Raw genomic sequence first — 23,656 nt, forward strand, 5'->3', positions numbered from 1 at the left:
ATATGATAAAAATAAAGTTACAGATATTATTTGTTTTTTTTTTTTTTTACAAAAGAGGGCACGGAGAAACAGTAATGGTGGTTTATTATGATTTTTATGATAAGGAAGATAAGATACCTGAACGGTCCAAAACCCAAGGAGAAAATGTCACTGTAAAAGAAGAAGAGTTGTCGAATTATAAAATAAATAGTAGACAACATGTAAACTACCTCTAATCAAACTCCTATTCGAACAAAGGCGTACCAAACTCCACAGACGGCTCATCATTTTTCTTTCTTTCTTTCTTTCCTTCTTGCACTCTCGTGATCTTACAGTATATTAGCGTTTCATAAGGTACAAGGTCGTACTGCTGACACAAGCACTGCTTGTGCATGTGTAGGACTTGTCTCTCAGTCGCCACCGCCTGCTTTCCAGCTGCTTAGATAAACCAATGAAATCTGCGCCACCGCCGAGACGCCGCAGCGCGTGAGCGGAAGACTTAAACTAAAGTCACTGGATCTCATGGGAAAGCGGCGTCACTGCCTTCCCTGCCCGCGAGCCGGACAAAAACATGTACTAACATACAGATGACCAAACCTCGCAAAGTAATTGGTTGATAAGCCTCAATTAATACCGTGGCAATCGCCATTTCGGTCCATTTAAAGTTTCGAAACTTCGAAAGGGTCTTTCTGTACCAGTCGCACCAAGATCGCTACAAAGCATCATCGTACTGAAAGCGTTCCTCGCCAATAAATGCGTCTTTGGCGCCGTGCATGCAATCCACTTGTCAATCATGCTCATCTCCACAAATCTCTTATTATGGTATTGTTGTTCTTGCGTATTTACAGACAGGAAAATTACTGTTCAATGCCGTCAAGCACCGGCTCCGCATGTGGTGGCGGTGCGAAGATATGCACTTATTTCGCCGGCGTGTGGAGAACTAGATCTCGGTATTCAACAGATCGTATCTATAAAGCTACCCGTCACCAGCGAATTTAAATAGGCTCACCAAGAATGGAGAGGTCAAGGAGAAACTGCTCATTCCACGAACCAGAATGGCGACCATACGGGAAGCTTGGCGATACTTTTTTAGGATCCAGTGACATTAGGGAGTTTTCGTAGATCGTTTCCGCTGTCCCGCAACCCTCTTCGCAACCAGCTACGATGCCCGGAACTTTTAAGCCATCGCCGCGCAGGCGCAGTAGCGGCATCTTCGTTGCGGAGGGCTTAGCGGAGGGGGAAACGCGGTCTACGAAAACTCCCTATTAGCTTAAACTACCTTACTCGTCCAGACAAACCGGATTTTAGTGAAGCTCGTCATCGACCGATCTCAATTACCCCAGGGTCGTGCACGGCTAACCCTCCCCAACTCGGCAGTTCTGTCCCTGTGCACACGGGAAGTCAGACTTTGGGTACGTGTTTGTGCCAAGGCTCCACTCCATGCGGCGACTGCGCAGCGAGCAAGCGACGAAATTCGCCCTACGACATTCGCTCCGCACGCTATCGTCAGAGGTCATTGACGTCGCGCGTGCAAACCCAGCGCGTCGCCGGGCGAAGTTCGCCTGTTTTCCGTCACGTATTCGCTCCGCGGAGTGTGGCCTTTACGGAGGCATGCATCGTGGCCCACAAGCATCGGATCAGGAGCTCTCCGAGTCACAGGGGAGCTGGACAGTTCCGCTGTATACGGGGAGTGGAGCAGAATATTGCCTCGACGCATCCCTCGAACTTGTCCTTGCATTTTACTAATACTTCCTTTTTTGTTAACAACCAATTTCTTTTTCTCTTTTTTTTTTTTTTGCATATGGGTTTTAACAGTTGTCTCATCAATTGTCTCAATGCCTGGCATCACAACAGTTTAGGTAAAGGTACCGAATGACCACACGCTAGCCGAGGCTTTCCCGAAAGCGTCTTCGCGCGTTGCGATGACGCAATTACTCACCCCATGATGTCCTGGACGTAGGACGGGTAGCGGAACTTTATCCCGCTGTGACCAACGTCCGCTCCTGGATGGGGGTGGAAAAGTGGCACGCGACCTTATTATTATGTTAGGCATGATGCCAGCAGACGATCGAAGTCAACATCAAGAAATTTCAGCAAGCTGTTTGCGAAGGCCCGATGCCGCTCCGGGCGCGCGCACTTTGAGGCTGTGTCGAAATAGGAGGGCGAACATAGGTACCAGTATCGTTTTGCGAAAACATGATCTACTGAAACTCTCTACAACGTTGCGAATTGTGCGGGATATTAGAGCAGATCGGCAAAAATCTTAGAAGCCACGAAATGTCAGGCACTTATTTGGAAGTTCGTGGAATCACAAAACTCGGAAGCCACTTCCCAGTCATCATTTTATATGTATGATATTTTGAGAGGCCACAAACGCTACCTTCACCACTGATAAAACCCTGGCCTGGGTTTCCAACTTCAGTATTATGCTGACAAATCACGAACAAATCATCCGTCGAAGCTCCCGACAAACTCTTCGCCATTTATGGCGACGAGTTGATCTTAAGACGTCCCAAACTCAGCTAGCTGAGTTTTAGACGTCCCTTTCTGTGTCTGTTCCTTCTACTAAAATGTTTCCAATTTCTTCCACTACCGTCTCAGGTGTTATATGACATGTTTAGCTATCATCAGCTCACCTGCACACTCACTGTCTTTTCACTTACATGTTTATCTCGTTCGTGGTATTATCAATACAGGTACTATGCAGTCGGAAACGGTAAGTACGCGTTCATGATGATAGGTTACCAGAAAATAACGAGTAAAAAAATATTAGAGGGAGTGGCGATGTATATTGTTCCCGATTAAGAGGATCCCGCAGTCATTTTATGGGCTTATTCGCTGTAAAGTTCCACCTGATGTCATGCAAAATAACACGCTTGCTATCTCGACATTTGTAAACTAGGGCACAAGCGCAGCCGATAGATGCCCGTGGAAGGGGAGTGTCACATGATTTCTCACCGGCTCTGGAGGCCTCGAGAAGGAAGGCATTTCCGTAGTCCCAGAAGCACAGACCCCTCCTGGTCAACTTGTTGATGGCCGACACCTGCCTCCGCAAGCTGCGCGTATTTTTTTTTTTTTTTTTTTTTTTTTTTTTGTGTTACGATTTGGGATGACTGGACCCTGCCGCCACGCTCGTTCATTTGGCTCTTTGCCAACTAACTTAAATTACTTAAAAGCCAAAATTCGTTTCGTCTATTTCAGCCCAAGTGAGATGTTGAGCGTGGCGAACAGTTTGGCATCCACATGACCAGGTTGAGTACCGACAATCCAAACGTGTTGTGGTCACAGAGCATATTCCCTCGTTTCGGGACAACGACTGTTCTCTCATGAACTTCTGAAGTGGCATTTACGAAAGTGTCATACGGGCGATGGGTTGTGCAATCAAGGTTCTGCAAGTTCACCTCAAACTGCGCTTATTCGCCTTCTTTTTTTTTTTTTTTTAACCGGGTGGGGCGTATGGTTGAGGTGTCACTGGCATGTTAAAAAAGGTGCCCAGAAGAGTTTTATATTGCGTAAGCGAAGCCTTTTTTTTCTAGCCAGTAGTGTTGCACTGTAGAATATGCTGCATTTTCAAATTTGACGAGAGGTTACGCGGTTTTCATTTGTGAAGGATAAGATCCGGTGATGTGGATAACACGGTACCTCTCTTGAACGAGCATCTTGAATGTTCTCGGGTCTGTCCTCATTTTCTCGTTGGCTTCGTCGTAGGTTAACTGCGAGAAATGGCGAGTGCATGACTCAAATTAGTTATGTTCCCCGTCGTTCGGTCATCCTGCTATTCTTTCTCAATAAATCAAAGAGTCGGTTATATGCCCTTAACTGTAAACAAAAAAAGGTATTTTCCTCTTTTTTTTTTTTTTGATGAGCGTAGAAAACGTCGACGTCTGAGTTCAAAGTTGGTTCACCTGAACCGGGTAGTAACCTCCGTTGAAGGGATTGTGACACGACGTCTGGTCAGAACCCAGCTCGACCAAAAGTTCTCCGGTGGTCTCCAGTTCCACAGCCAAGCGTTCCCTGGTTTAAAGGATCCATTAGCGTGTCACTATGTACGCTCCTGTTGCGACCAATCTATGCATGTCGCCGACGGCTCAAGAAACGTGGAGAGCGACTTTTACTAGCTTCACGTTTCTCGAACGCTTTCGTGATTTATTTCTTCGGCTTTCTTATCGGTCAATGCCGCAACGATCATTGATATAGGATCGATGACAAAATGATCGTGATTCACCATGCTACGCTCTCCTCATTCAGCCAGTGACTATGGAATACCCTCCCAACGTCCGCTTGCTCAGTAATCCGGCTGCGCAGTTATCGGCTGTGCGGTTGCCTTTAGTGGCGAAGTTTGTATGTGTTTTTTGAAAAGTGCGGCTGCAGTCAGTACCGTTTGCTGCATAGAGACTTTAAAAAAAAAATATATTATTATTTTTTTTTAATTTGCTTTACGAGTTTGCGCTATATATCGCTGGAGTCTTGCCGAAGAAGCCGTATCCTGTATTCCGCAAACCTTGTGGTTCCACTGACACTTGGGTGCTGTAACGTTTATACGTAATCTCTGGAAGGCGATGTCGGGGTGCGATTATCCCGTTATGTCCTCGTATAGCAGTTTACCTGGCAGGAATAATCAACGAAGGCGTTCAAACATGGCCCGTAGACAACAACACACGCCACTCCTCGTCCCGCTTACGCGCCCTTCTCCGCTGCCTCCCTGCCCCCTTCCTAACGATTCAATTACTGGCTTGTCCAAACAACCTACGCCTGATTAAAGTCACATGGTTGAAAAAAACGCCGAGACTGCGGGTAAACGACACAACACTAACCATGTGCAATGTACACCAGCTCGTTTGCGCCCTTACTTTTTGTTCATTAAAGTCAGTCGTCTACCTACTCGTTGCCTCGCTACGCGCAACAGCACACAACTGCCCCTTAAAACCCGACGGGTGTGTTCATATATACTCACCAAAGGTCCACAATGTTTCCCAGGTACCCGATGCTGACGACCTCCTTGCCAGCTTTGGCCTTCCTGAACACACGAAGAAATCAGTAGCGTCATTGTCCACACTGGGTTTCACCTACGGATTCAGCTGTTGGGCAGTTTTAGCAGATTGTTAGCGCTGTTCTACCGCAGCGACGGTACAGCTCCTGGTGCGCTGAACAGTGCAAGTCAACGCTATGCTAAAACTGCTTATAAATTTTAAGATAAGGCTATAACGGGAAAAAGGAACCTCCCAGAAGGCCTCCTAATAGAGGCTGGAGTTTCGCAAAGCGTTTGTCTCCAGTTTCCCTAAAGGGATACTGAAAAGAAACTAATATATACCTCTCACGTTCAGAAATAAACATTATCAACACTATCTGACAACAACGATCACACGCTTTTATTTTGAAGGGATGGCTATAGCTTTCGTTCCGAAGGACCGATTTCAGACAGCGCTCGAAGATCAGCCATCGGAGAGCGCGATGCATCACGTGAGACGTGACGAAAACTGGCCCAGCACGGGAAAAGCTGCTTGGGGGCTGGCGTGGTTATGAGCTCCGCCACTTGGTGTCATCAGCGCGTTACAACCTGGCCGTTTCAGTTGCCCCTCCCCGCTACACGCAGGTATTGAATAGGCTTGCGCGCACGCAGCTTGCAGCCGTCTTTCCGCGGAGCCGCTCTGCATTAAAGTTCAGAATAGCGTAAAGACATTCGGTAGATATATATATATTTTTTTAAATAATGTGTTGGTGTCTTTTCGAGCAAAAAATTGGTGCCTCCGTGGTGTGGCAAGAACGCGGTTGACATTTAGACAATAAAATAGGCGCTAGAATTTCGTTACAGTATTCCTTTAACAACGCGTCCCTAACAAAAAGAAAGTCACTAAAAGAAACTTTTTTAGGCGACACGCAAGCCAGAATTCGAAAGGCTTTTCAATAAGTTTCTTTTGCGGATTCTTCCTCGCAGACTCTGCTAGGATGAATCGGGAAAAGCATGTTTTAATAGTTTTTGTTTCGTTAGATTATTTTTATGCTGTTATTTTACCTGATCCTTTTGATGAGTTCTTCGAGATCTTCGACGACTTCGTCCAGCCATCCCTGCTTGTGCCTCTTGTAAGTCGCCTCCCTGGAAACCTGCCACATAATGCACAATAAAATTTCAATCTCTCTTTGTATTGATCTATGCTGCCTTTTATGCCCAATACTAGCGCATACTCAAGCAAGAATAGCCAAAGAAGACGAAATACGCGCAAATATTGGTGCTCGGTATGTTGGTCGACCGGAACTTTGCCTGCGAATATGGCGACAGCAGGCAGCAAGACCAGGAGAAGGGGCGTTGTACTGGTGCGCAGAAGCTTACTGGAAAAAGGTTCATTCTCGTAGCCGTTGTGGTTGGCGTCGTGGATGCCACTGACGATTGCCACCAGTGCTCGGTGATCCGTGAAGTAAGAGGGTAAGCGCGGTGGAAGTTTCTAGAACCATCCGATGTTGCGCGTAGCAACTGGATACTGCCAAAGTAGGATTTCGCATAACGAGAGTAATGTTTGAAAACGAGTCTTTCAAGCTGACGACACGGAAGATTCTCCTTTCATCGCGTCGTTACTGGCGGGATGCCGGGGCTCCCCTGCCATCTAGCTCCTCGCTGCACGGTCGACGGGAATATCCGACTTCCCTTGCCTCGCGCCAAGAGTGGAGAGAAGGATTTTTCCGTAGCGGCGACGACACTCTATACGAGGTAGAAATCTCTGTCGCCCGTAAAGCTACCGCTGTAAAACCAGATGGAGTCTTTACCTCCGCGATGATTCCGATGCCGTTGGCGATGACTGAGGCCATGGCCTGCGCTCCACTCATGCCTCCAAGGCCGGAAGACACCATGACCTGCGTCACCATCAGCTGCGTTTACACTGGGCCCAACGATGTAGTTAACCGACATCATTAATGCAATAGATCTGCAGCCAGCAGAAAATGGACTAAGTTATCCTCTCCACGGGACACAACACGTTTGATTCGATACACAATAGTAAATGTAGTGACCTCGGCGACATACAAATTAAGCCCGTTGAATACGTTTCAGACATATTAGCAACTGTATTATCATTCATATTTAATCATTCTATCTCCACGGAAACCTTTACACGTAGAACGCAAATTGCCAAAGTCGTTCTTTTTGAAAGGAGGAAACAAAAATGAGCAATCAGATTACAGGCCACTTTTCATTTTACCGGTGTTTTTCATGTAACTTGAAAAATCATACATTGCAGAATCACTTTTTTTCCTTACACCCTCCCAATACGGTTTTCGTAAGGAACAATCGACCTACTAACATAAAAAGAAATAATCTTGAAACCATTTGAAGAAAACTGTATTTCTCTTGGGGGGTTTGAGGAATTTTTCCAAAGCCTTTCATAGTATTAATCATACTACTCTACATTTTAAAAAAAACGATTCCTACGTCTTCCGTAGTACAACACTCGAACTGATAGGTTCATACTTACAATTTCGTCAACAGTCTGTCATAATCAGTAATCAGGGTTCCAGCTTACTACCTCTAACTGCCGGAGTTCCTCAGGGAAGTACATTGGGTTCTCTGCTTTATTTAATTTATACATCGATTACATCGTCAAAATTAATAGCGACGCAACCTTCGTGATGTTTGCCGATGACACAAGTTTGTTTTGTTTTTTTCTGCACTAAACAACGAAACGCTTCTTCAAGACGCAAACCGCACTTTGGAATCACTGTACTTTTGGAATAGCGTAAATTCACTACAAAGTAGCACATCTAAAACTAGTTAGTGATTTTTAAACCAAAGAATAGATCTATCATTTTCGACAGCATCCTCGTGATAGGGATATCATTTATTGAAAAAGTTCATTCGGCTACAACTTTAGGCGTAATTTTTCAGGAAAACTTGTCATGAGATTGCCACATTGAAACTATCATATTCGAATGATTACCAAAGCTGTAGCTGTTCATAGCAACTTTTGTTTCGACCCCCCAGCTACCATTAAATTACTCATATACAACTGTCTGCTCGCTTCACATCTAAATTATTTTAATCTCGTTTGGGAAACCACAACAGCAGCTAACATAAACTCTGTGTTCTTCAAAAAAGCGCAGTTCGGCTTATAAATAATATTATAATGTATCATATAATACTTACACAGGACCTCTTCTTAAAGTACTGCATCTCATATAAACTAGTGATTGTACCTTAATTCTTAGACACATAACAAGCAGAAAAATGAATATTCACCTAACTGACCAGACAGGTGATTTAACGGGAATTTCAAATTTTTATACCTTTCGCAATACAGACGCTTGGAAAATACCACACTGCAGAACAAATTATGGAGGCCAGATGCTACGACATAACCTCTCATCATTACTCAATAATTTGCCAAGAAACAACATCCCTGTTGAAACGCTAACACCACATTTCATCAAAAAGCTAGCTGTCTCTGTAACATATTGAAATGTGTGTAAACTAACAATGAGTAATTTTTCATATTTGTCAATTTTATGTTTGCTTTATGTCGTATCCTCGTAGTAATAAGACACTACAGCCCGAATACCCGTTGGTGTATTTTCCAGGGAATCAGAGTCTGGCTTACGCCATCAGCCGCTCGCAGTTCTATGAGTTCGCGCGCTCAAAGATCACGCGACCCTCGCAAGCAAAACGACCTTCTGTTCAAGCGCGAGCGGCGCCGCGCTAGACATCACACTTTACATTGTTATTTTGTAGTTCGTGCGTGCGTGAGTGCGTGCGTGCGTGCGTCACCCCCGTGGCGAACGTCTTTTGTGTCAATCACTCGCCGCGACCTTCGATGATGCTAATCCTTTAAAAGTCAGATAATCGCGGAGGAAGCGACTGGAGTCTCTGAAGAGAGAGAGCCCAAGGGAAACCACGTGATCCCCCAGAGTACGTCACTCGAAAGGCGACGTGGAGAGTTGAGAGGCACTTTGACCTTTGATTTGTTTCATTTTTATTTCACATAAAAGCCAGCGCTCGCAAGAAAATACAGTTTTCTGTTCCTCGTTCCATGGGTGACACAGATTAATTTCCGCAATTAATTGGCAAAGTGTGAAAATCGTTGCGCCGCGCCTTTAATGCAAAGTTCTTAAAACATACAGTCAACGTTTCCAATAATATTTTCAGTCTTATCTTTTGCCAATCTCTTTCTGAGAGTTATCTACCCTTCGACTGGGAAGACTGGAAGGATCGCCCCAGTCCACAAACAGGGAACTTGGACTTCCGCCTCTAACTATAGCCTCATATCTCTAACCGGCATTGTGTCTAAGCTTCTCGAGCATATCTTATATTCTAACACCATGACTCACCTATCCCCAAATAATTTCTTCTCCAAGCACCAGCACGGTTTTCGCAGGGGGTTCTCCTGCGAGACCCATGCAACTATGTGAACTTGTTCATGAACTACTGACTACGCCTTTCCAGCCCTCTATTGCGCGTCTGTCCCGTTCTTCGTACAGGGCTTTGCGCTCAGGTGGCCGCCGGTTATTTCTTCCGATGCTCTGTCACAACATTTCACCATGCAAAGAAATCTTCTCTTCTTTTTTAAAGCTTGCAAACAAACTTTTTTTAATTTAGGACAAGAGTAATTTCAAAAGTAATGAGTAATTTTCTCGAAATTACTGAATGAGAGTAATTTATTACATTACTAAATTACTAGCGCATAGAAGTAATTCATTACGTTACTCATTACTCCAAAAAGTCATTTAATCACTGACTCCATTACAGTAATGCCATTTGTGCAGCCTCTGAGACTAACCTAGGACACTACGTAGAGTTGACGCCATATTCCTTGACTTTTCAAAATAATTTGACCGAGTTCCCCATCAACGCCTACGTTCTAAACTATCATCCCTGCATTGAGATACGCTCGCCATATTCGTGGTTTAGTAGTTTTCTCGCTCTCGTATGCAATACATAGTCGTTAAGGATCATTAACCTAACCTAACAAACGCCACTTCTGGAGATACCACAGGGTTCCGTCCTTGGACCCCTGCTTTATCTTATCTTCATGAACGACCTTCCGTATAACATCTCTTGCAAAATGAGACCTGTCGCTGGTGACTGTTATTTATAACACCATCACATCAGACTAATATTTTGCTACAAAGTGATCTCATAAAAATTAGCGACTGGTGCGGAAGATGGCTGATGTCACTTTACAAATCTAAGTGTAAACTAATCCATTTCACCTATAAAATGTCTCTTATACCCTTTTGATATACTCTTGACAAAGACGTAATCGAATCAGTATCGATCTATAAATACCTTGGCCTTAGACTAACACTGAGCCTCTCGTGGAAACCTCACATCGAAGGCATTTCTGCAGAGGCTTCCCAGATCCTCGGATTCATCAGACGTAATCTGCGAGACGCTACCGCCCTGTCAGAAAGATGGCCTATGAAACTTACGTAAGACCAAAATTAGAATATGCATCCGCGATCTGGAGCCCTCATCAGGTCTACCTTATCTACCACCTAGAGTCAGCACAAAACCGGGCCGCCCGATTCATCTTGTCATCCTATGACCACTTCTGCAGTGTCTTTGCTCTGAAAAGTCAACTTGGACTCACACCATACTCACCCGAAGGAAACTCTCTTGTGTTTGCCTTCTCCATAAAATGTATTACCGTTGTACAGAACTAAAGAACGCTTTGCTCTCACACCCCGATGGAATATCATCCCACCTGAACAACTCTTGTGCAATTAAATGATTTTTCGACAAAACTAGCGTGTTCAACGAATCATTCCTCCGATATGCCATCACAAAATGGAACCAATTGCCATCCTCCATCGTTTGCACCAGTGATGCAACAGTGTTTTACGATCTCTTACTAGCCCATTACGTATAATTTCTCCTGTTTTCATTTTGTGTCTTCTATTATTGTTCTACTGATGCGTCTGCTATTGCATTCCTCGTTATACTCCCCCCTGCCCCCTTTTATGTAATGCCGTAACCGGGCCTTTAAGGGGGAAATAAATAAATGAAATGAATTATCAACTGCTTACCTTTTTCATCCATCAATTTTGATCTTGGGATTACTTCCCAATAAATGTATTCGAATGATCGCAAAGTTACTTCAAAAAGACTTCGATTACAAGTCAATTTAATATTTGTGATGGGTACCGTACAAGTCTTCTGTGGGTGCACCTTAGCCATGACTTTACTATCCGACGATCTAAACACGCCTGATAGGCGTGTTTAGATCGTCTATGGCCTTACTGGAAGCCGATAAGGCGGCTTCCAGTAAGGCCGTACTTGCAAACGTGTAAACCAACTGACGTCTCGTCCTTGTCCTATTGACCTATTCCCATTAAAAAAATACCTTATTCAACAAATAAATTTCATTTTCTTTCGTCCACCTGCATGAGTGCGAAGAGGAAACAGTTCTTTGTTTGTTTGTTTGTTTTTAATTAAGGATTTTTATAACAACTCCCGCTTACCCACGGTATTTGGAACAGTCCTCGGCTTTCTTGCATTACGCGTTGTCGGCCCATTGCCGAACTCGAGGAAGAATATATGTATACGTCTATTCGTTGTATCTAAGTGGATTAATTGTTGACAATTATGGTAGGCATCTTGAGCGTCTTGAAGATATAGCAGATAGTGATGACAATGATGACGATAAAAGGTTTTACGGCGAAACAAAAAGATAGTCATACGCCATCGTTTGTTTCAGAATTTTCACACGAAAAGATGACCATACGCCATCAGAAATTTCTTGGCAGTCCACGCGTGTACCACGTGTAGATTGGCAAAAAAATTCTGCAGGACTATTTGATTTGATTCTTTGCATATGGTACTAAGTACATGATACTGGAAGCGCGTGAAAAAGGCTGTTACAAGGACAGCTTGACGAAGCCCAAGGCCCCCAGTCTGACATTTTTGTAGCACAAACAAAAGGTATAGCTTCTAACTTAATATGCGTATAATCTACGCGCTCACATAGGATAAGAATCTTCCAACATTTGTGTCGTTTACTTTCTGACAACTTCAACAGCCTTGCGCCATCTATAGTCGGTGACAGGTTAAGGTGTATTCACACGGCGGACAAATTAAAAGAACCAGATCCGCGGATCGGATAAATGTGCGCATCACGTGACCTTGACGCCATTACGGACAAATCCGCAGGTCTGCGGTAAGTCCGGCGGACCGGGCTCTAAACCCCATGGTTACAGTGGACCGAAGTAAGGACTGCGAGTCCAATGCTCTTGGCTTCGGTTCCTGCTTTCCCTGCGTACGTGCTATCAAACAAGATCAGGTATAGGCGTAGACTACGGGGGGGGGGGGGGGGGGGGGGGGGGGGGCATCGGGGCTCGTGCTTCCCCTGGAAAAATCCGGGGGGGGGGGGGGGGGGGGGGGGGGCAGAGCCCCCACTTCCCCGGGCCCGTGCCCCCACTTCCCCGGGCCCGTGCCAAGATCGTTACCGAGACGCTGTTTACGTGCCATGTAACGAGCTTTTAGTAGTGGCATGTAAACGAAATAACGCCCACGTTGCCTTTATTGACAAAATACATGGGAAATGGAATCCCAGCGTGCTTTCGGTAGCTTCAATCTCCAGTTCTGGCGAAAAGGCAACGCGCAGCACCCCCCCGGGAAAATGGGAAGTCTACGCCGCTGGTATTTTTTTTTTTTTTTTTTAAGTTTTAAAAATTTTTTAAAGTTTTTACTTTGCGACCCTAGCTTTCGCTGCACTCCAAGCTAAGAAAGAACCATCACGCAGAGTACGCGGCGCTCGATTAGCACCCAGTGCCTGGCAAATCTGCCAGTCAAGGAGACGAAGATGAAGGGCCCCAGCGACGAAACAGCGTTCTTCCTAATTTTACTCGTGAAAAAATTCCTACAACTGCAGTGCCTCCAATACAATCAGGACCAAAAAAAAATATATATATATATAAAAATGCCAACTCTGGCCTCAGCCAAGAAATTCAGCGGAGCTTCTGCCGGTATGGGCCTTACAACGCCTTACATAGCAGGTGAGACCATTGTACACTGACTGATTCACGTGAACCGCGCAGTTCTATTTGCCCGCTTTTATTTTTCTTATATTAAAAAAAAAAAACATCTAAAAAACGTTATTTTTAGGGGAAAAAAGCCACGCATTTTCAGGCTAGAAAAGAAAAAGTCAAAAATATAAAAATTGCCAAGTTACTGAGAACGAGTACGGTAGGCAGAGGATCCGCCGTAGTTTCTGATCGGTAGGGCGAAATCACGGGCGAAACAAGACTGTGATTCCCCGGGCATGCGCAGAAATCTATCGAGAAGATGAGGATCCTTACGCCGTGAGCAATTTAAAGGCAATTGACTAACTCTTTGTTTTACGCTGACGAGTGTTTGAGTGCTTTTTCAGTTGATAAAACCCACTGACTCATGTGCGAAACAAGGGGGGCTTTCTAGCGTTTCCTATCTGTCTTATTAATGCACCAGAAACGAAATGTATCCAATCGGAGGTGTTCTGGACACACACGCCGCCGCGTGGAACGCGGTACGACGCTCAGTGTCACGTGGTATGGCTCGTTTGTGCTCCAGAAATCCTCCCACTGTTTGTCTCGTCCCGTGTACATGTAGCATTCTTTGTTTATGAGCTTTAGGACACGGTATCATCATCATCTGCGAGAATCAAAAGCCACGTTGTTGAATATACAACACGGGCACTTCACATCATCGTACGTGGTCTCCGAGGAGGATATAAACAAATATGTGCAGATTAATGAACCGCACTCAATCCAATGAATCAAAGAATCAAAGTTTTCAGGAACCCGCCGAAAGCCGAAAATTGGCGGAGCCAGGATTAATCTGCACATATTTGTTTATATATATATATATATATATACATACATACAGGGTGTTTCAGAGAACTCAGGCCTAATCGCTCTTGCGAAAACTACTCATCGCAACAAAAAAAGGCTTTTGTCGTTATGGTCCTGGGCAAGGGGCCCATTTAGGAAAATTATTAAAGTCCGGGATAATCAACATGTTAATTATTTTAGCGTAATTAACTTTTTAATATTGCGTTTAAGGGCATGGTTTCAATTAGAAAATTGCTCAGCATCATGAAAAAACACTAAATCAACAAATCGCAGAACGATAGAACGGTTTCGCCTCAAGCACTATCGCGCTCTTGAAAGGCAACTGGGCGATAAAAAGCTTCTTCGCAACAAAAAAAGAAAAAAAAAAGGAGCTTAAAAGAACCTCTTATGGGTTTTTCACGAAACACTCCTTTGCGGGTGCTTAGAAAATACGTTTAGGGTGCGAAATATCGACAAGCCGATGAAAGGTCACACTGCTCATACACCATACAAACAACTATCGGCAAACACGAGTCACCGCAACATCGGCGGTTCGAATGCCGGGTGCCAAGGTTTCTCCTTGAACTCATTGCCATGCGGTATTCGAAGCACGGATCTCGCAATGACTCGCGACCATATCTGCATATGCAGGCTGTTTATTGTATGATGTATATAAGCAGTCTGATCTAGGGTGCCTCAAGGTCCCCTAATGTGACCCCGGCATTAATTTCTTTTTTTCTTTTTCTTTTTTTTCTTTTTTTTTCTTGGGGGGGGGGGGGGGGGGGGGGAAGGGGGTGCTGAAGTTATAGCGTTGCGCAGCACCGTTGGCGTTGAACCTGGCCATTGATACGCTCTGCAGACATATTTCGTCATTTGTTCGCTCGGGTAGGCCATGTTTTACTGAAATGCGAAGTATATACGCCGAGTGAAACTGCTAACGCTAGTCATTGTCAGCCACGTCTTGCACCGGAGTCACGCTCCCTCGAGGCGACAAAGTTGGGGAGAGTATGTACGCTCCTAAACGTTGCCTCGGCGAATAATAAAAGACTTAAAAATTTGTTGGAAGCGCATTTAGCAGCTGGTTTTGGTGGAATAACTGGCGGGAAGGGGCTCATGATAGTTGAGAATCACGGCAATAACTCCCGAATTTCCTCTTGCTTTATAGCTGTCCTGAGAAAGAGAGTTGGGATTTATTGTTGCTGATACGACAGCATTCTGCGTTGACACGTCTTCAGCTCACATATCGTACGCTGCAACAGACCCGAGTGCGGAACCATCAGAAACCGGAATTTTAAAAGTTAAAATCGAGAAGTCGCGAATATGAGACGCACACTTTGATGCGAAGCTGAAGTGACTCAGATTCAATTCGTCCGCCTTTATTTCAACAATGTGCGTACACACTTGCAGGCTTGCGCTGATGAGGCCTCAAAACCGAAACTCGCGTATCGTGACTGCGCCCGCTACCCCACTAACACACCAACTCGTTGTCCCACCACTTCCGAGAATATATAGGAATGTATCTTATTTCGCCTAAATCCTAATGCTCCGTAAGCAACATGTTTAGTAACAGAAATTTTCGATCTGCGAAGTCCAGCAGCTTTCACAACATTTTATTATTTTACACATTGAATATTTGTCTCAGTTAGCATTTACCTGTTTAATTTATAATCGAATTAAATGAAAATAAATATTTCCATAATGCGAGATAGATAATCATCTGATAAATCAAAAATAGGAAGATAAATCTAAGCACATTAACTTTTTTTTTCCGAAATAAAATGTATATCCCACGTTTCACTACAACTTTTGATAGACAAAAATGACCGCACGATTTCGCGTTGTGGTGTTGCCGCTCATTGTTACATCTTGCTGTGGGCTTGCATACATACGTATCATGATATCGTTTGGGGCTTTTAGAGAACTACTTTTGCCTTCTGTATTTAATACATTTTAAATTTGTGTTACTCTTAGTCGAACTGGGTTCCATTCTTGAAATGTTAATCACTATATCTGCACTTTGCGACAAAAAAGGCTGTAAAGCATCGCCGATTTTTGAAGTTTCTTTAGATGCGGTAAGGACGTGGACAGTAATTAAAAGAAATGTCATTTGAACAGATTCGGTTCAACAAAATATCAACTAGTGTCAACCGTTACATAAAACACAATCAAGCAAGAGTCCATATCAACAAACACTAAAAATAATAAAACAAATTAAAAGAAAAAAAGGTGGTTTGTGCGGGCAGTTGTCGCTCGAGCAGTTTGGCGCGAATGGTTCCTTCTGAGTTAGTCGAGTCCGCGGACCTGGCACGGACCGCGCCGGACCAAAAAAAGTGACAATAGGACGGGTTTCAAATGTCGATAACCGCGGTACGACAGGTCCGCGGAACTACTTCATGATGTTTAACCATGTGATACAGAACGTTCCAAAGGTCCGCGGACCTATTTCATGACGTTTTCATGATACACAACATTCCAAAGGTCCGCGGACTTGTCCCCGGACAAGTTCCATAATGTCCGCGGACTTGTCCCCGGACAAGTTCCATAAGGTCCGCGGACAAACTTTTAAATTTTGCATGCCTATTTTTTTTTTTTTTTTTTTTTTTTTGCGTAGAACATGACGTATTTTCAACCGCAGAAAAGGTGACGTCACCGATTTCGTGGGAACTTGTCCAGGGGACATGTCCGCTGTGTAAATGTGTGAATATACGAAGTGGAGCTCTCCCATCACTCTCCACTTTGGCGGAGCGAACGTTGGAGTCGAGGCGATCTCCTCTTCTGCCAATGTGGAAAGGGGTAGGGGGAGCTTCCACTTGTACAAATTGGAGTTATGCACACAGCGCCACTTTTTCTGGACTGCACTAATCGCCCCAGAGGGCCTTCGACGGAGTTCAGTGTTCATTTTGTAGTCGCATGTGGTTGTTTCTTAGATTCTTTTTCCGCTACATAAACTTCATAACTATTTGTTGCGTCACGCGACGCTATTTTCTAAGTCAATGGTACGCGTACATACAAAACGAAATGCAAGTTTGCACGTAGCGGATAATTTCAACTAAATTGCGCAATAAATAGCAAATGTTTTCCGGCAGCTTTATATCTAGAGCTGACATAATTTATTTGAGAACAGATTCGCCGGATATGTATATGCACGCAATTCATTTTGCAGTCGTTTTCATTGGAACTATTTTCGTAGCTCCGTCGCTCGCCACATTGCAGTCGAGCAGAACAACCGCTTCTTTAGCACCTGTGCAGTTAACCTTCAAAATGGTAGCGTGCGACAATATGCGTTTTAACTCGTGGAACTGCATGCACTCTGGAACCGTTTCTAAAATAGCTTTTTGAGCCTAAATAATCTTCTCATCCATCTTTTTTTTTGTATAACATGGATTTTTTTACAACTTTTTTAACGGAACTGCCTCATCCACAAAATGTATCCGTCCGTTCTTGATTTTCCCCGCTAAATTTTACGGTAAGATTGATGTCACGTGACCTTTACGCTAATTCAGTTTCAGCACTAAATTTATCGGCAAAATTAACGTCACTTGACGTAAACACCAATTTTGTTTTCGCGTTAAATTTGCCGGGTAAATTAATATATATATATATATATATATATATATATATATATATATATATGTGTGTGTGTGTGTGTGTTAATTTACCCGGCAAATTTAACGGGAAGACAAAATTGGTGTTTATGTCAAGTGACGTTAATTTTGAAAACACATATATATATATATATATATATATATATATATATATATATATATATATATATATATATATATATATATATATATATATATATATATATATATATATATATATGTGTGTGTGTGTGTGTGTGTGTGTGTGTGTGTTTTCTTGCTTCCAAAACGACTTTTATTTTTGTCTCTTTTAAACAATATATGAATCCATGGCAGCCATATTGTATTCCACGTAATTTGGAAATAAAAATCGCTGAAATCTTTTTTTAAACTTTCGGGTAACTTTTTCAAAGCAAAAATCTAACTTTTGCTGCTACTCACAGGTGTAGAACATTAGCGGATGGACGGCACTGAAGTTTATCTGGATGGCAAGTTTTTATGGGGTGATGCCTATGCAGATCCCAAAACCTTGCGAGTCAGAGCTTGCATACGAAAGAGCGTGGTGTATAGCCCTGTCGCGAATCTGTATCGAATCTGAGCTTCGACGTCGAACATCGTGGTCCCCCTGCTTCGACGTTTACTTGGGCGAGCTTCCATCTTTTAGAAAACTTTGACAAAGTTTGAATTGTGCACAGGGCGAAAATTTCAAAGTTCGGGAAACAAGTTTAAAACTAGTTTATTGTATGTTTTATAAAATTATTACCGAGATCGATTCACTATAAGATCAAATATATGTACCTTCAATGTTTTAGTTCGTTTACTATTCTAAAACAACGAAGCAAATATGTACCCAACAGATATTGCACTTTTCCTCCGACAGGTGGCGTCAGCTCGTTTTCAAACAAAGATAACAAGGTGATTATAACATGGGAAGGAAAGGCGACAGGGGAAATAGAGATAAGACGAGGCCTTAGGCAGGGGTGCCCGTTATCGCCTTTGCTGTTTATGTTGTATCTGAGAGGATTGGAGGATAGACTAGAGAAGAGTGGGCTTGGGTTCAACCTTTCTTACAGTAAGCTAGGCCAAAAAATTCAGCAATCCTTACCGGGATTGATGTATGCGGATGATATTGTACTAATGGCTAACAACAGGACAGAGTTGCAGGAATTAATGAGCATCTGTGGTAGGGAAGGAGAGGAATTAGGTTTAGAATTCAGTAGCGAAAAATCGGCAGTCATGATTTTTAACGAGGATGAAGTTGAGAGGCTGAAGATACAGAATATTACAGTTGAGAGAGCTAGTAAATACAAGTATCTTGGAGTATGGATATGTGATGGTGCAGAATATCTCAGAGACCATGAAAAGTATATAATAGGTAAGGGCAACAGAAATGCAGCTATAATGAAAAATAGAGCACTTTGGAATTACAACAGGTATGAGGTGGTGAGAGAGATTTGGAAAGGGGTCATGGTGCCTGGCTTGACTTTTGGAAACGCAGTGCTATGCATGAAATCCGAAGTGCATGCGAGACCAGAAATAAAACAGCGCGGAGTAGGTAGACTGGCTTTGGGGGCACATTGCAAAACGCCAAACCAGGGAGTACAAGGAGACATGGGATGGGCGTCATTTGAGAGCAGGGAAGCGGTGAGCAAGGTAGAATTTGAGGATAGGTTGAGGCAAATGGACGGGGAGCAATGGGCACGAAAGGTTTTCAGCTATTTATACATGAGGAGTGTAGACACAAAGTGGAGACAGCGCACTAGGAAATTAAGAGGAAAGTTTTTGGGCTATAGCGAAGATACGGAAGAGCAAGCCTCAGTTAAGAAGAAAGTTAAGGCCACAGAAAGAGATCGGTGGCTAGAGGGAATGCAGACAAAGACGGCTCTGGAAAGCTATAGATTAAACAAAAGAGTTATTGCCAAAGAAAGCATTTATGACAATTCTAGGGGAAGCTCATTGCTGTTTGAGGCAAGAACGGGTGTTCTGCGAACCAGAACATACAGAGTGAAGTACCAGGAAATTGATACAGTGTGCACTGCTTGTGGAGAGGAGGACGAGACGGCTGAGCACTTGATACTCTACTGTAAAGGGCTTCACCCTATGCCTACCGAAGACAACATAAATTTAATAAAGTCATTGGGTTTTAGAGACAGCGAAGGGAGAGTGGATTTCAAGACTGTAGAGATTACCAAGCAAAGATTAAGTGAATGGTGGCAGAAATCGAGAGAAAACTAGGTATTTCCTTATTCACTGATGGCAAGGGATTTCATAGCCTCACTTTCTTTGCACTGTGGAGTGAATATAGATTTCACATTTAAATATTCTAAGCTTAAATGGTAAAACAAAATGGCTAGGTGGCGTAAGCTACCGCCCGATCCAAAGGGCTCAGCCGTATTCATCCATCCATCCATCCATCCAACCTCATGCGCATGCGCAAAAAAAGGTTGAATTTCAATCAAGCTTTTCGAACGTGGTCAAACTCAAGCTTCAGGGTTCGCGACAACCTAACGATGTGCGCAGTTTTGGCCTTCCAGCTCGCAGGCTATCACCACAGCTGCTGTTTCTCGACTACGCGAATCCTAACGTTGAAAAAAATACATAAATAAAAAGTTCCCAAACAGTTTGTTATAGGTCATAATCTCAGAACACGGCGGGTGTGTGTGTATAAGTGAAAAGCGAACCGCGTTTTTTGTGCCGCATACGTGAGCTAAGTATCGCGGATTTAAATGGGATGCACGGAATTTAGGATAGAAATCGTATGCGATTTCGGGGGGTTTCGATTGAGAAATTGGTATCCAGCGGAGTTTGTGAAGGTATAAAGACAAACATCACCTATTGCCAATAAACTAACGCTGTTTTCTTGCTTCTATAGCTTTTAAATTAAATTTTTTTTTGCGTGACATTTGCGCAGAGCTAGAGCTCTCTGTCGCAATGTTACATTCGTTGTGCGGTTCAGAAAATGAAACAAAATTTAATTACCCGGCTAACGCCCAGTATAATAGACACATAAAACAACAAAGCGAAGAAACAATAGAATAATGTGTTAAGTTTCCTTACTTGGAAATTTGTAATTATGTGACATTTGCTTTGTTGGACACAATTTGTCCTAACAAGCAATGACTGACGGAGTCATCACAGAGCTTGGATCACGGTGGAAGAAGAAAGGGGTGGCTGAACGAGGCCAGAAAGGAGACCGAAATTTCACTCGGGCTTCGCGCACCTTCCGGCAGGGGCACTGTCGGTTTATGGCCCCCCGCGCAGGCGCAGCCGCGCGTCGCGCGGCCTTGATAACATGCCCGTAAATAAGGACGCCTCCATAAAGGGTATTCACACGGCAGACAAATTAAGGAAACGAAGTCCCCAGACCAAAGAAATGTGCGTATTTTGTGACCTTGACGTCATTACTGAGAAATCCGCAGGTCCGCGGTTAGTCCGCGGACCTGGCTCTAAATCCCATGGTCACCGTGGACTGAAGTGAGGACTGCGATTCCGAGCTCGAAGCTTCAGTTGCTGCTTTCGCACCATGTGCTACCAAACAAGATCGACACATCTCAAAGTTGTGAACTTGCGCCAATAGATCTCGCTGCAGTCCAAGCTAAGAAAAAAACAGTCGGAAGACACCTAAGCACTTCTTATGAGTTGTGAATGCGAAAGCATGAATGTCCAATGGAACGCCACGGAGTGATCCGCAGAGTTTTGTGGCGCGAGTAATGTTTTCGAGTTGTGGCAGAAGCACCGCCGACGATGTGGATGATGGAGGCGACGGCATGTTCGTCGGCGGCGAGACGAGAAGAAGCCTCCGGGCGCGCGCCAACGTGTCCGTTTTAATCGGCGCAAGGCACGTAGTGGCGTAAGGTTGCGCCGGTTAGCTTTATCGGCGTGCTGGCGGCACGGACACGTAGCGCCATCTGGTGGCGGTCGTTGAAACTGACGCGCGCAGCGGCCAATGGGAGCCTCGTCGCCGCGCGCCAGCCAATGGGACCTTTGGGATCAGGGAAACTAGGTGTCGTTTTCGCGCTTCAAACTGATGACGTCGGCTCGCTCCATGGGACCCAGTAAATGCTTTCGCATTAAAAAGAGACACCAGGCACCGCACGTACACTGGATTTAGCCAGCGCCGTTTATAGAGAGAGTTTGGTCAATGGCAGGCGCGGGCAAAGCTAGGGCGTGCACCAGGTGCGGAAAGAGGGCTTGACATGCTCCCTTGGCTAACCAGAAGACGAAATGAATCCCCTAGTGGTGGTAGCGAGAAACAGTCTCAATCATAGGTATATGGTTTTAATGAGCGCATAATAGTTAAATGTAGTAACCCTTCATGGTTAAAATAGGGTGCACGTGATGTTTCGATTATGATCATGCAGAAAGATGTAAGAAACGAATGTGCCACACGAACGCTGTTTTGCTCGGACAGAGTGTGACCACTCAGACGTCAGATTCGCGGCCATCGGCGCCTGGCGTACGGATTATGTCTATCGTTCCGCTAGTCGCACTTTTCGGATTTTGGATGACCGTGGTTGGAACATCACGTGTACCATATTTTCAATCACCGAGAGTTACTCTCGCGACCACCGCCAGGGTATATTTCCGGCTTCTGGTTGGCCGCATTCGAATTTGTGAAGACGACCCAGAACGCTTCCGGCCAATGGCGCCTCCTGATTTGTCTCCTATACTTCCCAACGAATGGTCAAACTCTTTACATATACGGCACTGGATTTAGCGTATGGCCAACCTGCCAGTGAAGAAGACAAAGATGAAAGGCCCCGAAAATTGCCCGGTGTTACCAGGTGTCACACGGCATATAGGCCTAACAACCCCAACTTTGGAACCCAGATGAAACTGAGACAAAACCAAAACTGATGAGACAGTACTTATTTTTATTTCTTTTTTGGTTAGGTGATGCAAATGAGTTACATGATTACTTTTTATTCATTATAAATGTTTAACTCTAAATGTAATTAACTTTCTTTTAGAGTAAAGAAACGATCGTCAGATCGTTTAACACAAATTTAAGCAAGAGAAACATAACGAAAGTCTTAGCGGCACCGACATCACCATGGCCGCGCTCGCCGAGTGCCGTGATGGTTTTAGCTGCAGCTCTGGCCCCGAATCATACCGTCTCTAAAAATATTTGCTGCTACGATACTTTCTATAGACACCTCCCCTATTCTTCCGAAATAGTTTGTTGATTCTTATTTTTATTATTAAGCGCTTTGCTGGAGCTGGCCATCGGTGGCAATGTAGCGGACGGCGCCATCTTCGGCTCTATTGAGGCGAAGCCCCGCCAGTTAACTGAGGTAGGCCAGCTCAGTTCAAATCAACGATCGTTAGCAGCTCAATGAGATTTGGCTCTGTCCTGAAACGCCGGTCGTTCGCTATTGAGTCAACTGTCCTTGGCTTCAGCGCTCGTGGAACTAGGAGAGCTGTATAAACAAAGGCTAAAAATTGACCGAAAAAAAAAAAAGAAAAAAAGGAACGAAAAAAAAAAAAAAAAAAGACCACTTGTGCAGCCAATTGTTGCGCGAGCAGTTTGGTGCGATTGGTTCCTGTCGAGTTAGCCGAGTCCGCGGAAAAAAAGTTGGGTTGTGTGTATATTTATACAGCCTAGACCTTGGTCTGTCTCAACGGGCGACGAGTCTCCCAGCTGTAGATGAGCAACTTAGCCTGTGCAGTACAACCGCTAGCCTGGGGTCTTTAACGTGCACCACGCAGTATAGTGATACACGACCGCACGCCGGTACGATGCTCATCCAGATCGAAACGGTCAGGGACGGGGATTCAACCCAGGATCCTGGGTCCTGCCGCGCGAGCTTTCGCTCCACGTGCTCCGAGCTGGTGTGCGCTAGCCCACTCGGCCACCGCGGAACTGGCGCTGACCTCGCAGGGACAAGAAAAAGTGGCAATTGAACGGGTTTAAAATGTCAATAACCGTGGTACGGCAGGTCCGCGGACCTATTTTATGATGTTTTCCCACATGATCACAACATTCAACAGGGCCGCGGCCTCGTTCGCGGGCACTTTCCTGTGGTCCGCGGACCAGCCCTTGAGTTTTGCTTGCTTTGTTCGCCTGGAACATGGCGGATTTCGAACCACGAGAAAGGTGACGTCACCGATTTCGTAGGAACTTGTCCGGGGTAATGTCCGCCGGGTGAATACCACTGATCTCAATGACAATTGCTGGATCGCGCTTGCCGCTCCCGCAAGTGAAGCCACCGGACGCAACCCCGCTGGGATACGATTTCCCGTTTTGCTAGCCTTTTGCTGCGGTTTTCCAGCGTGCTGTAGACACGTTTTCTACTCGTTCGTCG

The 23,656-nt window shown here is 44.5% G+C and overlaps 1 protein-coding gene across 1 annotated transcript in view; it reads right to left on the reverse strand.

Annotated features, from left to right (window-relative positions):
- LOC8035630 (urocanate hydratase) overlaps nucleotides 1–23,656 on the reverse strand; it is a 49,322-nt gene that overhangs the window by 15,095 nt on the left and 10,571 nt on the right. The window contains exons 7-14 of the mRNA XM_029983329.4: nucleotides 6,739–6,825; nucleotides 5,993–6,081; nucleotides 4,934–4,996; nucleotides 3,885–3,993; nucleotides 3,622–3,692; nucleotides 2,938–3,035; nucleotides 1,919–1,982; nucleotides 118–150 (exon numbers count right to left, since the gene is read on the reverse strand). Of these exons, the coding sequence (XP_029839189.3) occupies nucleotides 118–150; nucleotides 1,919–1,982; nucleotides 2,938–3,035; nucleotides 3,622–3,692; nucleotides 3,885–3,993; nucleotides 4,934–4,996; nucleotides 5,993–6,081; nucleotides 6,739–6,825 (614 nt within the window). The remainder of the gene's footprint in view (nucleotides 1–117; nucleotides 151–1,918; nucleotides 1,983–2,937; nucleotides 3,036–3,621; nucleotides 3,693–3,884; nucleotides 3,994–4,933; nucleotides 4,997–5,992; nucleotides 6,082–6,738; nucleotides 6,826–23,656) is intronic.

This window comes from Ixodes scapularis, unplaced genomic scaffold, assembly GCF_016920785.2.
Source record: "Ixodes scapularis isolate PalLabHiFi unplaced genomic scaffold, ASM1692078v2 PGA_scaffold2__306_contigs__length_199485367, whole genome shotgun sequence".
Lineage (NCBI taxonomy): Eukaryota > Metazoa > Arthropoda > Arachnida > Ixodida > Ixodidae > Ixodes > Ixodes scapularis.